We start from the raw sequence: 16845 nt of genomic DNA on the forward strand, positions 1-16845 counted from the left end.
ATTCTGACAAGGCTAAGGGGATCTTGCTGTGGTCTTGCTTCCCATTTCCCTGATGATTAGTGATGTCAAGCATCTTTTCATATGCCTATTGGCCTATCTGTATGTCTTCTTTGGGAAAGAGGTCTACTCAGATCTTCTGCCCATTTTTTCTTTCTTTTTTTTTAGATTTTATTTTATTTTTTATTTGACAGAGAGAGACAGACACACAGACAGACAGCGAGAGAGGGAACACAAGCCGAGAGAGTGGGAGAGGGGAGAAGTAGGCATCCCACAGAGCAGGGAGCCAGGTGTGGGGCTTGATCCCAGAACCCCAGGATCATGACCTAAGCCAAAGACAGATGCTTAACAATTCAGCCACACAGGCACCCCTCTTCTGCCCATTTTAATTTTTTTTTATTTTTAGTATTTATTTATTTTTTTGCTTTTGGGTGGTGTGATGTTATTAGCTGCTTTTATAATGTATGAATCTCAAATATTATCTCCTATTTAGTACATTGCTTTTTCATTTTGGTGATAGTTTCCTTCACTTACAAAAAATGTGTTCATTGGATATACTCCCATTTTTGTTGTTGTTGTTTGTTTGTTTTGTTTTTAAAAGATGTACTTATTTTAGAGAGAAAGAGAGAGAAAATCCTCAAGCAGGCTCCCTGCTGAGTCAGGAGCTCCATGCAGGGCTCCATTGCAGGACCCTGAGATCAAGACGTGAGCTGAAATTAAGTCAGATGCTCAGCTCACTGTGTCACCCAGGCACCCCACCCATTTATTTATTTTTGCTTTTATTTTTCTTGCCTGTAAAGTCAGATCCAGAAAAAGGTATCTCACCAAGACCGGTATCAAGGAACTTAATCACCTGTGTTTTCTTTTTGGATTTTTATGGCTTCAGGTCTAACATTCAAATCTTTAATCCATCTTTAGTTAAATTTTGCATATACTTTAAGATGGTGGTCTGGTTTCATTCTTTTCATTCTTTTGCATGTAGCTGTCCAGGTTTCCCAACACCATTTGTTGATGAGACTGTCTTTGCCCCTTAACTGACTGTGCCACCCAGGCGCCCCTATCTTTAACTTTTGATATTTATTTACAACATGTCTTGGTGTTGATCTTTCTGGATCATCTCATTTGGGACTTTCTGTGCTTCTTGGATCTGGATATCTTTTTCCTTCTCCACGTTCGGGAAATTTTCAGCCATTATTTCTTCAAATAGCTTTTCCGCCCCCTTGTTTCTCTCTTCTCCTTCTGGGACTTGTACAATGTGAATGGAATATGTTTGATATTTTCCCACAGATTCTTAAATCTATCCCCATTGAAATAATTTGTTTATCTTTTTTTGTTCTGTTTGGGTGATTTCCCCTACCCTGACTTTCAGGTCACTGATTCATTTTTCTGTGTCATCTAGCCTCCTTTTGATTCTGTCTAGTGTACTTTTCACAGCAGTTACTCTATTCTTTTGCTTTGTGACTTGCGTTTGGTACTTTCTTATATTTTCTGTCTCCTTGTTGAAATTCTTGGTTTGTTCATCCATTTTCTTCTGACTTCCGTTAGCATCCATCTTTACGACCATTACTTTGACATTTTTCTTGGATAAATTACTTCTGTTTCATGAAGGCTTTTCTCTGGGATTTTATTTTGTTACTTCATTTGGAACATGTTCCTCTGTTCCCTCATTTTGCTTGACTCTCTATTTTTGTGTATTTTGCAGCAGCTATATCTCTCTGTCTTGAGGAGTGGTTCTGTTTAGGAGATGAACCTTAACATTTAACCTTACCCTTGCTCTTGGTTGTCTCTTGCCCAGTTGTATCAGTTCTGTGGAGTCAAAAAACCGAATCTCCCCCCACCTCTACCTGCATCTGGCACTCACAGGACATGCCCTGTGTGCTCTACACATGGCTGTCCAACTAAGGCAGGGTTGCATGAGCAGCTAAGGGCAGAAGGCATGGTTCTACTCACCTGCTGCACTTGGAGGTGCTGGCAGTGGGGAGAAGGGGTTGCTTTCCCGTAGCTGTTAGCTAGCTAGAGTGAGGCACAAAAAATGGCACCCACAACACTATCACTAGCAATGTAGAAGTAACCTATAAAAATGGCACCTGCCAGCATTCCCCTCTGGTAGATCCTTTAAGTTTAGCAAGTGAAATTCCTTCATTTGTGGTCTAGACTTTTTTCAAACTGCTGCTTTTTGAGCTGGGTCCAATGTGTGAGCTCCCTCAGAGGGAAATCTTTATTCTTGATAGCCCTGTGGTTCTCCTTAATGTAATTCCTGTTGGCTTTCAAAGCCAGACATTTTGGGGGTTCCTTCCTCTGGTTCAGGCCCAGAGAGCTGTGTGTATCTAGTGTGGAGTACAAACCCCTTGCTCCTCAGGAAGAAGCTGTGTATATGTAGTGATTTATGTATATATATATATCTATTTATATTTGTGTTATGTTTCAAGTTTTTTCCCAATTGTGGGTCACTGTGTTGGGGGATCTTGGCAAGAGCACATGTCTGTGTGGTCTTTTCATCCTTTCTTACAGAGTAGCTGTTCAGCTGGTTCTCAAGTTCTTTTCTGGTGGAACAGTTCCATATGCAGCTGTATGTGTGTTGTATCTGTAGGGGGACATAAGTTTAGGATCTTCCTACACTACATCTTGATCCATTTTCTGCCCTCCCACTTAAATGAGACTTAACCGGTATTTCAATTACAAGCATGTCATTTTCTGTCATTTATTACACATTTCCTCCCTCAATGTGAAAGGATATTGGGATAAAATAAATAGATGAAAAGCCTAGAGTAAAAGGAGAATAAGATAGAAAAGTAAATGCAGTATAGATTAATTCAGTGGAAGCAATTTCACAGAATCCATCAGACACTGGTTACCATGGTGTTTAGAGATACAGAACACATTCAAGTAGGCAAGTATCCCTTTGCAGAACTACAAGTTGTTTTATAACTGAGTCATTTTTAATCCCTGTTGATTTGGCATTTAAAGAAGAAAATCTTGTGTAGCTTTCTTATATAAGGGACAAGGCGATTAAGAAAATCAGATTCTTTATAAAATCTTTTTAGGCATTTCCCGTTTTCATATTGGGAAACAACAGAAATATTTGTTTTTTGTTTTTTCCTCAATATTTGTATTGCATTTTTAAGCTTCTGCATGGATTCGAGAGTCATGGTTCTTCAGAGTTAGGTTGTCATTGGGAGAGAAAAAAATAGGCATGCTGCTCAGAATCCTAGAAGTCAGTCTTGTGGAGTCAGACACCCTCATGGTCCTTGTTCTCAGAAATGCTTATAGGCAGATTCTTCTCATTCAAACAGAAACCTTCCCAAGTATTTACCGTGTGACGATTCCTGTGTTAGGTGCTAGGAAACAAAGATGAACAGGACATAGTCTTTCTCTAGAGATCTGCAGTCAAGATGCAGTGATGGCCAAGAAATCACACAATTATAACTATGTGATAAATGTTGATAGGTAATAGGTACTCTGTGAGTTGATAGAAGCAGAATTGTCTGAATTATGTAACTAAAGCTGGCCTGTTGCCGAAGATGATTTTAAATGTGATGACAGCTTATAAAGGGAGCTACATCAGCTCCGTGGTGGCTGCAAGGGCAAATTAAGCAATGGAGTATAGCAGAAAGGAAGAAATTAAGTGGAACTCATGAAGAAATTGCATATATATCTAGTGGGAATAAAAGAATACATATTCATGGGATGTAAGTTGAAATTTCCAAGAATAACTTCTCTTTTACAAAATTCCAATCATACTTGGGCTTTCTCAATTTTGGAGATATGACTAATTGAATAACACTCACTGAATACTTATTTTTGTAAAAGTGACCCATATATGTCAGAATTGCTTTTTGATTTGGATTTCAAAGTCAAAAAGTCTAAGGAACCATGTGGGATGTGAATTATATATCATAAAGAGAAGACACACAATGCAGGATATCTCGAATACAAATACAATTCAGAAAAATAGGCAGAAATGTGAAGTCAGTGTTAGAGAAATTCTTAAAGCCACTTAAGTATTATTATGGCCTGAGGGATAATGAAATTTTTTGAATAAGAATCTTGCTGGGCCTACTTAAAAAGACTATTTTCTGGAGTACAGTCGGATGGTCTTTTTTGATTGGAGGCATCAGCAACAGCTGACATATGGCAGCTCATTCCCCAACCACTGCCTCACTACCTAGACACAGAGACGACAGATGCCTGGAAAAGACAGTGCCATCTTCCCCTTGTTGCTGTTTCTTTTTTTAATTTTTTTTAAAGATTTTATTTATTTATTTGACACAGAGAGAAAGAGCACAAGCAGGAGGAGTGGCAGGCAGAGGGAGAGGGAGAAGCAGGCTCCCCAAGGAGCAAGGAGCCCAATGCGAGGCTCAATGCCAGGATTCTGGGATCATGACCTGAGCTGAAGGCAGTCGCTTAACCAGCTGAGACACCCAGGTGCCCCTAAGTTTTTTTGTTTGTTTGTTTTTTTGTTTTTAATTCCAGTTAACATACAGTGTAATATTAGTTTTAAGTATATAATATAGTGATTGATCACTTCCATACATCACCTTGGGGATCATAGCAAGTGGGTCCTTCATTCCCATCAGCTGTTTACCCCATTCCCAGCCCATCTGCTTTCTGGGAACCATCAGTTTGTTCCCTGTAGTTAAGAGTCTGTTTCCTTGTTTGCCTCTCCTCTTCTGCTGTGTTTTTTCTTTTCTCTTTGCACATTTGTTTTCTCTCTTAAATTCCACATATAAGTGAAATCATATGGCATTTATTTGTCTTTCTCTGACTTACTTTGCTTAGCATTGTACTCTCTAGTTCCATCCATGTCATTGCAAATGGCAAGATCTCATTTTTTAATGGCTGAGTAATATTCCATTGTGTTTGTATACGTGTATGTATGTATGTATGTATATACATATGTATGTGGTTATATATATAACACACATGTATATACACACATATGTATATATATGTGATATATATATATATATATATCCACATTTTCTTTATCCATTCATCAGTTGATGGACACTTAACACAATTCGTCTATTGTAGATAATGCTGCTACAAATATTGGGATGCATATCCCTTTTAATTAGTATTTTTGTATTCCTTGGGTAAATACCTACTAGTGTAATTGTTGGATCATAAGGTAGTTCTGTTTTTAACCTTCTGAGGAACCTTCAAACTGTTTTCGAGTGTAGACACCAGTTTGCATTCCCACCAGTGAATGCGGGAAAGTTCCCCTTCTCCACCTCTTTGATGGTACCTGTTGTTTCTTGGGTTGTTGATTTTAGTCATTCTGACAGGTGTCAAGTGATATCTCATTACAGTTTTGAATAGATTTTCCCTGATAAGTGATGTTGAACATCTTTTCATGTTTCCGTTGGCTATCTGGATGTATTCTTTGGAAAAATGTCTGTTCATATCTTCTGCCCATTTTTAATTGGGATTCTTATTTTTGAGGGTGTTCAATTTTAAAATTTCTTTATATATTTTGGAACCTAACCCTCTATCATATATGTCATTTGCAAATATCTTTTCCTATTCCATAGGTTGCCATGTAGTTTTACTGATTATTTCCTTTGCTGTGATGCTGTTTTACTTTAGTCGTCATCTTGTATTTTTTTAAAAATTTAATTTTATTTTTTTCAGTGTTCCAAAATTCATGGTTTATGCATCACACCCAGTGCTCCATGCAATACATGCCCTCCTTAATACCCACCACCAGGCTCACTCCCCCCATCCCCCTCCCTTCCAAAACCCTCAGTTTGTTGCTCAGAGTCCACAGTCTCTCATGGTTGATCTTCCCCTCTGATTTCCCCCAACTCACTTCTATGTCCAGCTCCCAACGTCTTACATGTTATTCCTTATGCTCCACAAGTAAAACCATATGATAATTGACTCTCTCTGCTTGACTTATTTCACTCAGCATAATCTCCTCCAGTCCCGTCCATGTTGATACAAAAGTTGGATATTCATCATTTCTGATGGAGGCTTAATACTCCATAGTGTTATCTATATCTAACACAGCAATGCTGTGTTATGGACCACATCTTCTTTATCCATTCGTCTGTTGAAGGGCATGTTGGTTCTTTCCACAGTTTGGCGACTGGGGCCATTGCTGCTGTGCACATTGAGGTACAGATGGCCCTTCTTTTCACTACATCTGTATCTTCGGGGTAAATACCCAGTAGTGCAATTGCAGGGTCATAGGGAAGCTCTAATTTTAATTTCTTAAGGAATCTCCACACTGTTTTCCAAAGTGGTTGCACCACGCGTTCCCACCAACAGTGTAAGAGGGGTCCCCTTTCTTCACATCCTCTCCAACACTTGTTGTTTACTGTTTTGTTAATTTTAGCCATTCTAACTGGCATAAGGTTGTATCTCAATGTGGTTCTGATTTAAATCTCCCTGCGAAAAGGAACTTTTGGGACTTCATGAAGGTCAAAAGCTTCTGCACAGCAAAGGAAACAGTCAACAAAACAAAGAGGCAACCCATGGAATGGGTGAAGATATTTGCAAATGACACTACAGACAAAGAGCTGATATCCAAGATCTATAAAGAACCCCTTAAACTCAACACACAAAAAACAGATAATCACATTAAAAAATGGGCAGAAGACATGAACAGATACATCTTGTATTTCAAAAATAAAGTTACCTAATTCCCATCCAGAAGTCTTTATTCACAGTTTCATTACCTTGAAATCAATTTTCACTTCATACATATAATTTGATTTCCTCCTGATGTAAATGTCAAACATACCCTTCTTATTTACATCACAAATGCTACGGGGAGGTTATGCCAAATAATTGTCATTTCCTTTGGTAGAGAAACCATGTTTTATATTTTATTTTTTATATTCCTAGGACTTAACCCATAGGTATTGCTCAGTAAAACTTGGGGTGCCTGGGTGGCTCAGTGGGTTAAAGCCTCTGCCTTTGGCTTATGTCATGATCCTGGGGTCCTGGGATTGAACCCCACATTGGGCTCCCTGCTTAGTGGGAAGCCTGCTTTTCCCTCTCTCTCTGCCTGCCTCTCTGCCTACTTGTGATCTGTCAGATAAATAAATAAAAAATCTTAAAAAAAAAAAAAAGTGTGTGGGCACCTGGGTGGCTCAGTTGTTAAGCATCTGCCTTTGGCTTGGGTCATGATCCCAGGGTCCTGGGATTGAGCCTCTGCATGGGGCTCCCTGCTCAGCGGGGAGCCTTCTCCCTCTCCCACTCCCCCTGCTTGTGTTCCCTCTCTCAGTGTGCCTGTCTCTGTCAAATAAGTAAATAAAATCTTTTAAAAACAAAAATAAGAAAAACAAAGTAAAAGTGTGAATGAACCTGTGACCATCCATATTAGCTATGGCATTGCTGTGTTAGATATAGATAAATACAGACATATCCTGGTTTGATAGTTAATGAGTTTTTCTGAGGTTTCTAATAACGTAATGTAATCTTAGGTATTTAAAAAGCAAGAGAAAAATGTATACTGCAGACATTGGGTTTATGAAATTACAAGATTTAAATTGGGTTTTAAGGGACTTAAAAGTCCAATGGAAAAATATGTATAGAAAAAAATCCATGTCATGTGTCAGAAGAACCACACACACAAATGCCTTTGGGATTGAGCAGAAGGATGGGTGTTACATGCTGTGGGGTACCCTCAGCAGAGCTGTGGAGCTTGGTCTGTTCTGTGAAGGAAATGTGGGAGTCATGCTCCTGACATTCTGGAACGATATTCTTTCCTAGGAGGAGAATGTATGAAAGGAAGATGCCACATCCACGTGCGCATGATTTGGTAAGAAATAACGAGTCAGGGACTTGAGACAGAATTTATTATGAGATAGCGCTGGAGAGATCGTTACAAAGCTCTTTGTGAGTGACCGATGAGACTTCATTCAGTAAATAACGGAGAAATTGTTAAAGGTTTTCAAGAAATATGACTGTTTTTTTTTAAGTAATAGTTTTTTTTTTAACCTGGATTCCACAGTATAACTTTCGGTGGATATTAGACATCCTTTTCCCTGTGGAAACCACAGGGAATATGGCTAAAGCAGATTCTTTTTTTTTTTTTGAAAATTTTATTTATTGAAGAGAGAGAGAGAGAGAGCGAGCGAGCAATAGATAGCAGGAGTGGGGTGCCAGAGGGAAAAGCAGGCTCCCAGCTGAGCAGGAATTGTGACGCAGGGCTGGATACCAGGACCCTGAGATCATGACCTGAGCTAAAGGCAGATGCTTAACCCACTGAGCCAGCCAGGTGCCCCGAAGCATTATTACTCTTAACAAAGTGCAATCTGTTTCTCTGGGTCTTTTCTGTAATGGACATTTCCCATTTATATATACATTCCTCTTTATTCTTAGATGTGTGGTCTTTGAACTCTTCTTTCACAGTACTTTTTCTTACACAAATAGTAGTTACACACTTGTGTTTATTTTATCCAGGAAGTTTTTTGGGTTTTTATGTTTGTTTGATTGTTTGTTTTTTGTTGTTGTTGTTTTTAAAGATCTTGTATCTACCAGGCAGTACTCTTGTTTCTATGATAGGGTATATCAGGGCTTGCCAAACCCTTTCCAGGGTCAGATATTCCATTTTGTTGCTTTGTGGGACATGGAGTTTCTGTTGCAAGTATGCCGTTCTGTCATTGTAGCGTGGAGGCAACCGTAAGCAACGTAGAACCAAATGAGTGTGGCCATGTTCCAGTAAAGCTGCATCTATCAGAATGGGTGGCAGGCTGAAACTTGGCTCGAGGGCTGTAATTTGCCAGCCGTGCTCTAGAGAACCAAACAAATAAAAATGCCCGTCATCAGGGTGTTTCTATTCTAGTATTTTTTATATCTAAAATCCCTTCTTCTCTGTTTCCTATTCATAATATTTGTCAGCGAGGAGGTGCTGTGGTGGCCGAGAGTCCAGAGTTTCATTGTCACTTACTGGTTGATGAAAAGTCTCTGTTGTAACTGTATATTATTTCCCACCACCATTTCCCCCTAAATCTCAGGAATTCCCAGAAGGCGGCAAATTAAAAAACCAAACTCTTTTAACATCCTCCCATTAGTAGTAAGTAGTCACAGAACTCCTCTTCCTATATCTGATGTCACTCATAAGAATTAAGGAAAAATCCCAAGTCTTTAACTGGGAAAGCAGCCCTTGGTATGAAAGGGAGGGTCTGAGGGTGTGTGTGTGTGTGTGTGTGTGTGTAGCTTTCTGCTCATGGTTCATGCTGGCTCTGCCTTATTAATCCCATCTAAGCTCACTTTATATATATGAAGATATTTTTCTTTAGTTTCCTATTTAGAGTATCAAGTGGAGAGTCAGCACTACACTTTGAATTGCTGTAGTAAAGTTTCTTTTCATGACTTCTTCCCCTTGGCTTTTTGTTTTATAATAACAGTGAAAACAAAAAGTTCATTTTCTTTCCAGAACTTCTTGTTAGGAATGTTGTGTAACATTTCTGTCAGTCACTGACTCACTGGCCACATGTCATCTTCATGTTCTTGGCAGAGGTGTTGTTCAGAACAGTTCAAGTTTTAAGACCAGAGATCCCTGAGATGGAACCCAGCTCTGTCTTTTGTTCAAGTGGAGCCTGAACCACTTACCTTCACTTAGTCTCAGTAATCTCATCTAAGGGATAGATGCTCCTATGACTTCATGTGGCTTAAATAGGAAAATATACGTGGTTATAAATTACAGCATTTAGCGAAGTATTTGGCAGTGACAGCTAATAAGAATGATGTTTCAGGGGTGCCTGTGTGGCTCAGTGGGCTATGCCTCTGCCTTCGGCTCAGGTCTTGAACCCAGGTCCTGGGATCAAGCCCCGTATCGGGCTCTCTGCTCAACAGGGAGCCTGCTTCCCTCTCTCTCTCTCTCTCTGCCTGCCTCTCTGTCTACTTGTAATCTCTGTCTGTCAAATAAACAAATAAAATCTTTAAAAAAAAATGATATTTCTTCATCTTCTGTCGTTTATCTTCCTGTAACGTGCCTTATAATTCCCTCCGTGTTGTTTTTTGTTCTGGTTGTTAGGTAGGTGCGGATGAGTCTACATGATAGTGGAAAATGATGTTTCTTTTTTTTCCTTCTGTTTTGAATCCAAGATAAGAATTTATGGCTGTCTTAAGTTCAAGATTCATAAAAACAGTTGACCCTCGGACAACATGGGTTTGAATTTTGTGGGTCCGCTTGTAAATGGGTTTTTCTCCTAGTACAGTACTGTAAATGTTTTTTTGTCTTTATTATGGTTTTCTTGTTAACATTCTCTTTTCTTCAGCTTACTTTAAGAATACAGTATACAGGGGCACCTGGTGGTCCAGTTTGTTAAGCATCTGCCTTCAGTTCAGGTCATGATCGCAGGCTCTGGGATGGAGCCCCGCATTGGGCCCTTTTTGCTCATCGGGGAGTCTGCTTCTCTCTCTCCTTCTCCTCCCTACTTGCGTTTTCTGTCTCTGTCTACATCAAATAAATAAATTAAATATTAAAAAAAATACAGTATACAGTGCACATAATATACAAAATATGTGTTAATTGACTTACATTATCAGGAGCAGTAGGCTATTAGTAGTTAAGTTTTTGTAAAGTCAAAAAGTTATATGCAGATTTTTTACTACACTGAGGTCAGCACCCCTAACTCTGTGTTTTTCAAGGGTCAACTGTATACATTACTTTAGTCTGTTGAATGTATGTGTTAATGAAGAATTATAGCTAGTTGGAATTTCATAGAACTAGTTCATTTCAGATCATTGTAGAGTTTTGAAATTGGTTATCACTTTTCAAAGAATGAATATGCTCTTTGAGTATTCCATTTTAATTTACTTCTGAGAAAACACAATTTAACTTTATCAGCTGAATCTGTAAGCTTTTGTCTGAAAGTTTTCAATTGTGCATTCTTAGCTGTAGACTTGTTTTAATAATGGACTACAATAAATACATAGGCTTTAGACAGAAAAATGTAGCTTACATTTAGATAAATCTTGCCTCTTTAAGTGTAGAAATATGATGCCTGTCATTTATGCCCTAAGCTGCAGGATTTCTCTATTTTTATTTACTTTTGTGTTGTGGTTGTTCTTCATCTTATCTATTAAAGATTTTAAAAACTTAAGATTTTTTTCTTTTTTTTAAAATTTGGACCTTCTTTGAACTTTCTTCTGTTTGGGTCTGCTCTGATGGCGGCTGTGGTCCTCAGGGATAAATGTAGGTAATTGTGGGCCCCCTTTTAGTGTTCAGCGAGGTGAGAGGGTCTTGCTCTCGCGATCCCGTCCTTCCCACTCCTACTCTGCCTTCATGACAGTGGTGGTGTTTATACTGTGTCAGCTTTTATTAAGATGAATTATGATCATTTCCATACAGCTGGGTGGCAGTTGTGGGAGTTTACATTATCAAAGCAGAGCTCAGACTTGCTTAGCCAATTTAGATGTCAATAAAACATTTGTTACTTATTTTCAGTTTTATCATTGGTTGTAATTTATACTTAGAATTGAAAATGTTAACATGTATGACTGAGTTTGTTTTAATTAAGTGTATAATTAGGCTAATGAACCTTGTATAAATGTAGTGGTGCAATCCTTAATATAATCTAAGCAGTTAAATTTCTAATTACACATCCAAAATCATGTACAAAGATGCAGCATTTCAATGGCTTGCTTTCTGTGGCTGTATTCTTCTTCTTTGCCCCTCCTCCCCCACTTTTGGTGAGAAACATTACTCAAAAGCCCCGAGAAAGGATTTAAAGAAATGTGTGTAGATTTGCATATTTTTATTGTAAGAAAATTATTCAGAAATGAGAATTGTACTTGGTGGATGTAGTATTTTTTTCCCAAAATTTTGAAAAAATACAGGAAACAATAGAAACGGCTTAGGCTTGGGGATCTGATGTAGCAGAAAAAAAAAATCTGTGTGATCTAAAATCACGTGTGCTGAGAAGTTTACATTAGATTCACACAGAAGGTGAAGGAGGTTCTTTTCCTATACCCCCAGCCCTCCAAACATACCTTCATAAATCAGACCCTCCACATTTCTCCTGTGTCTGTCACCACTGCTCATTCCCTGGAGTTCTGCTCCTGGACTGTTGCCCTCACAGAGCTCACCCCACTGCCTCTTTTCCCTCTTCCTCTTCATAGCTTTTGCAAAGTGACTTCTAGTTCTTATGGAGAATCATTGTCCCTGATAAGGAATTCTGGTTCCTACTTCCTAGAAGAAAAACTAGTTTCTATCCTAACACGTGGACATGCCAGAATGTTTGGAACTTCATTATTTTCAATTATGTCTCTAATAAGTGTTAAAGACAGAATAAATATGTCTTTAATAAAGTGTTCTAGGGACCACAACACCGTAGGCATTCCGTTCTTTATTATTTCAGAACAAATACTAGTTGTGGATTGAATTTGCAAAATATATACCTAAAATTTATTTTTAATTATAGTGTTTGTGATGGCTTTAAATTGAACGTGGGAGGTATGGAAATCTATATGCTTGCACTCAAGTTTTTCAGGAAGATGAAAGTGTTATAACTGTTGATTTCCCGTCAGAGGGTATTTTTCATTCTCAGTCTCCCTGTTATCAGTTCAATTTTCTTGTGAAGTTTTTTTTTTTTTTTTTTTTGATAGTTCATTCCCATTCCTTTTGTAATCATTTTCACCTAGTGAAGCAAATGAGATAATTTTGCAGATTGTACCACTTTACTTTTAAATTAATCCATTCTTTTTGAGAGAATGATTCTAATAGTGTGGTCAAGTACTTAGAAATCAGCAGGCTACTAACTTCTCCTTAATTCAGTCTGTTCCGTTGATTCCCTGATCACTTGCTGTGTTACTCAGGGTGAAATTCTTCCTCCTTGTCCCCCGCCCCCCAATCAATTCTCTAGTCCTGGCACTGAGAAAAAGAACTCCAAGATTTTTGCATCTATTTTAACAACTTTGGATTCTAAAAGCCTCATTTAATAAACTTCTGTTTATGTTCCATGTAAATGTGATGGTGTATTTATTTATGATTCGTAACATTTTTCACTGTGTATTGGGACTACTGAGGAATTAAGCTGTATGTGAGGACTTACTCAGAAATACAAGCCATTGAATAAATGAAGCATGGCATGCTTTTTTACTTTGGATTATTATTCGAGAATGATTCCAAGGAGGGGGTAGATTATAAAAGAAAAATTGTTATCTAGATGAATATAAATCCATAGACTTATTCATCTGAAAAATATTGATGCCACTTACAGATTTAAATTACATATTTTCAGGTTATGTTATTTTAAACTGTGATAAATACTGAAAAGATCTATCTGGGGTAAATTTACAAATTTAAACAAATTTTCAGTACTAGTTAAGTGAGTAATTTTCATTAAACATGGTCTGTCTTTGTCTCTTATTGTCTCTATATGCATGGATGTATATATACATATATATATGTCTCTCTCAAAGTATTCTGTAGGCTATTTTAGAATACATAAAATATTTCAGAATACATAAAAGCATAATCGTTATTCATCACTTTAAGATTGCAGGGATAAGACTGTAATGTTACTGAGAAACGCTCATGATTTCAGCAATTTAAAACTAGCTACTTAACTGGAGTGACTCTTAGTAAGGCCTGCTTCTGCTGCGCATTGAATGCGTGCGCTCCAAACAGCACTCTTGGTCCGATGAGGTAGCTTTAGCCACAGGGGTGGTGCCACGTGTCTGCTTGTGCTGTGAGTGCCTGTGGTTGGCCGGGCCTTCGTTTCCTTGAACGTGGTCCTTCTACGTGGTCGCTTTGATGGTGAAGTGGCCAGATGCCTTCTGTTTCCCACACTGTCAAAAACTATGATTTAATTTGCCTTCTCAGATTATTTTTTCTCATTCAGCAGAATCCTTGATGTTTCTTAATAATTCGATTCCTCTCACGGGACACTTAATCCATGACACGTAGAAACACACTTACACAATAGGGACGTGTAGGGAGAAGGTCGTGGGCATGATGACATTTTACCAGTAACTTAATTTTGGTGGTGTATTGTGTGGGATCGCTTTCTTTCACGTACGACTCTGACAGTGTGAAGTTGCTCATGCAGCTGCGTTAGTGTACTTTGTTCTTACCTTTGAGCTGAGAGGATTTTTATGTTTGTTTAATTCCAATACATGGTAGTGGGTAACCAAAAATCACCTATGTTGTAATGTTTTTTACCAGTCACTAAGATGTATAGACTCTACAATACTATATACTATATATGTGTGTGTGTGTGTGTATACACACACACACACTATACATTAGTAGGTATTGATCCTCAAATGGCGTCATTTCAAAAGGTGATTTAAGTATTATCTCCTCTAATTATTTTTGCAAGTTGGTGGACTTGACCTTAGTAAAACGTGTTGTACTATACTTAATACTAAAACTTAAAATGAAGTTAAAAAATGACTCTCTTCGTGAAAGAAACAAATTTAAGTTTGCAGGAATACAAGTGAAAAAGACCCTCGCTCTCGGGTCTGTTGATTTCAGTCCAATCATATATTTGGTATAATTAACATCTGTCTGAAAAAAAGGATCTGGATCTAAATTTCCTTTCGCTTGTATTCTATTTTGCAAAATCTTGTTAGAAACAAGAGATTTGTTTGCCTCAGCTAAAGTAACTCTGTGTTGGTCTGTTGAGACCTTGCTACTAGTTATGGGCTTGAGTGTGCATTGGTGAATCCCATCTTCTCTTCTAGGAGCTTACAGTGCACTAGTAGAGAGAAGGTGTGTACATGCATAACAGTTATGGAGGAGTGAGATGAATGGCCCCAGAACTGTAAACATCTAAAAGAAGAAGCTATTTGGGTAGTTTTTTTTTTTTTTTTTAAACCGGAAAGCCTATATAGGACACGGCAAAGTGTATTCTGTTGGAAGATATATATCCATATCTGGGCTAAATAGGAAATATCTTCCAACTTTAATTTTGACAGGATTCTAAATTTGAGTATCTATATGAATGTTATCTCTAAATATTAGGATTATGAAAGAAAAATCTAAGCTTTGGACAGGCCCCAAATAGATTCATAACAATTTTTAACAGGCTCATCATGTAGAATTTATGTTAGCTGTTAAGTTAGTCACAGCACCAGAACTAGGTAAGGATTCCTGTGGTCCCATAATGTTTGCTGCTTGTCCCAGGGTATCTAGAATGTTCTTTCTCTCAGGCAAGACCTTAGTATTCTAGACTGGGTACGTGGATAATTTTTGCCTTTTTTCTCCTTATTGGTCTCTAGAAGTTTGTTGGGGCTTTCCTTTCGACCTTCATTTGGAGCACACATTGACAGGATTTGAACCATTGACATTTGAACCTGTCCCTGGCTTTCTCCTATTTGTCTTCAAATGGGAATAATGGCAACAATTTTTTTACTTTTGGGAAACCTAACAAGTTTTGAAATTCAGAATATTAGGCACCATCAAATACAGATGCCCAGATTGGAAACTTTGCTGTTTTTCTTCGCCTGTGTACAGTGCGCTGAGGTTAACCTTTCCTGGTTACCTGTGCTCTCACGGGGAGATGGGGTTGTTGTCAGCTGCGTCCCAGCTGGCTTAGAACAGAAAACTGCCAGAGCTGTCCACAACCACACGTTCAGCTCTGCTGCACACTGCTATGTCCACTGAACCATCAGACGAGCTCTGTCCGAAGCAGTTCGAAGCAGAGACAGAAGGACACGGTTTGTTTCGGAAACAGAATCCTGACCCCCAGAAACAATTTCTTTCATTTATCGAGGGGCTTCCTTGCTGCAGTTCATTTATACTGTTGTGCTTTCGGTGTTGGTGTGATTTTCAAATGTATTAATAACAACTTAATGCGCTCCGTTATCAGGAAGTCTTTGTAAATATAATACCAGCATTAAAACAGGAGGGCATTGTGCATGGTGGAAATACTACGTGTGTAATGATTTGCATTCTTAATGTTCCAGAACCCTGGGGTTGTTAGTAAAGCGATTGGAGAAAGGTGGTAAAGCTGAACAAGAAAAACTCTTTCATGAGAATGATTGCATTGTCAGGATTAACGATGGCGACCTTCGAAACAGAAGATTTGAACAGTAAGTGCATGTTGTCTGCACCGCTGTCTCTTGCTTTCGGCGTGAGAGAGTGCGGTCCGCTGAAATGCCCCAAACAACATGTCTGCGTCTCTGTCTTTATACCAGAGAGGAGTATTTTCTGTCATTACCTGGCTTTTAAAAATCTAATCAAACTCCAGGTAATTACTACCATTACACTGTATTTCAAAATGCCCTCCGACTGACAGGGCGCTTCTTAAAATATTACGGGCACAATTTTTAGACTTCACAGTTTTGCTACTTCCTCACTTTTGGAAAATTTGCCAGCATGCTAGGTTTTATTATACTTTACCTCACATTTCCAACTTCATTGCACGTAATGACTCCCCATATGAATAAGCAGGGAAAGCTCCTTTGAACCGTAGTGTGTGGTCTACTCAGATTTTCTTTGTCCTGATTCAAGTCCCTGTGCAGTTGGAAAGAAGAAGGTTGTCCGGTGTCTATCAAACAAGGCAAGAATGAGCAGAAATCAGAAGGACTTTGTGTAGGATCTGAGTAGGGAACCCACGCGAGGTGTAGCAGGTTCTCAGGCTGCTCCTGGAAGTGCACCGGGACCAAAACTTGACACATTATGAGTCCCTGAGGCCATCCTGGTGTTCTTGAGAATTTTGCATACACAGACTTGGCTCGTGTTGCTGATGATGGATAGCTGATTTCTCTAGTTTTCTAAGTATATTTATTTCTTTAAAAACTCAAGTGGTCCCATGTAATAAAATGTAGTTACTTCTTAAATGTATTGGATGATGATGTGAAGAGAAGACTGTATTTAATTTCTCTTCCTGTTGTAATTATAGTACCTCTGTTGTACTTAAAACTATTACTTAATAATTT

The 16845-nt window shown here is 38.4% G+C and overlaps 1 protein-coding gene across 15 annotated transcripts in view; it reads left to right on the forward strand.

Moving 5' to 3' along the window:
* The window catches only part of PARD3 (par-3 family cell polarity regulator), a 659680-nt gene that overhangs the window by 373955 nt on the left and 268880 nt on the right, over nucleotides 1-16845 (forward strand). For all 15 annotated transcript variants that reach the window (XM_044228092.1, XM_044228102.1, XM_044228097.1 and 12 more), the window contains one exon: nucleotides 15871-15996. In XM_044228092.1, coding sequence (XP_044084027.1) covers nucleotides 15871-15996 — 126 coding nt within the window. The remainder of the gene's footprint in view (nucleotides 1-15870; nucleotides 15997-16845) is intronic.

This window comes from Neovison vison, chromosome 12, assembly GCF_020171115.1.
Source record: "Neovison vison isolate M4711 chromosome 12, ASM_NN_V1, whole genome shotgun sequence".
Lineage (NCBI taxonomy): Eukaryota > Metazoa > Chordata > Mammalia > Carnivora > Mustelidae > Neogale > Neogale vison.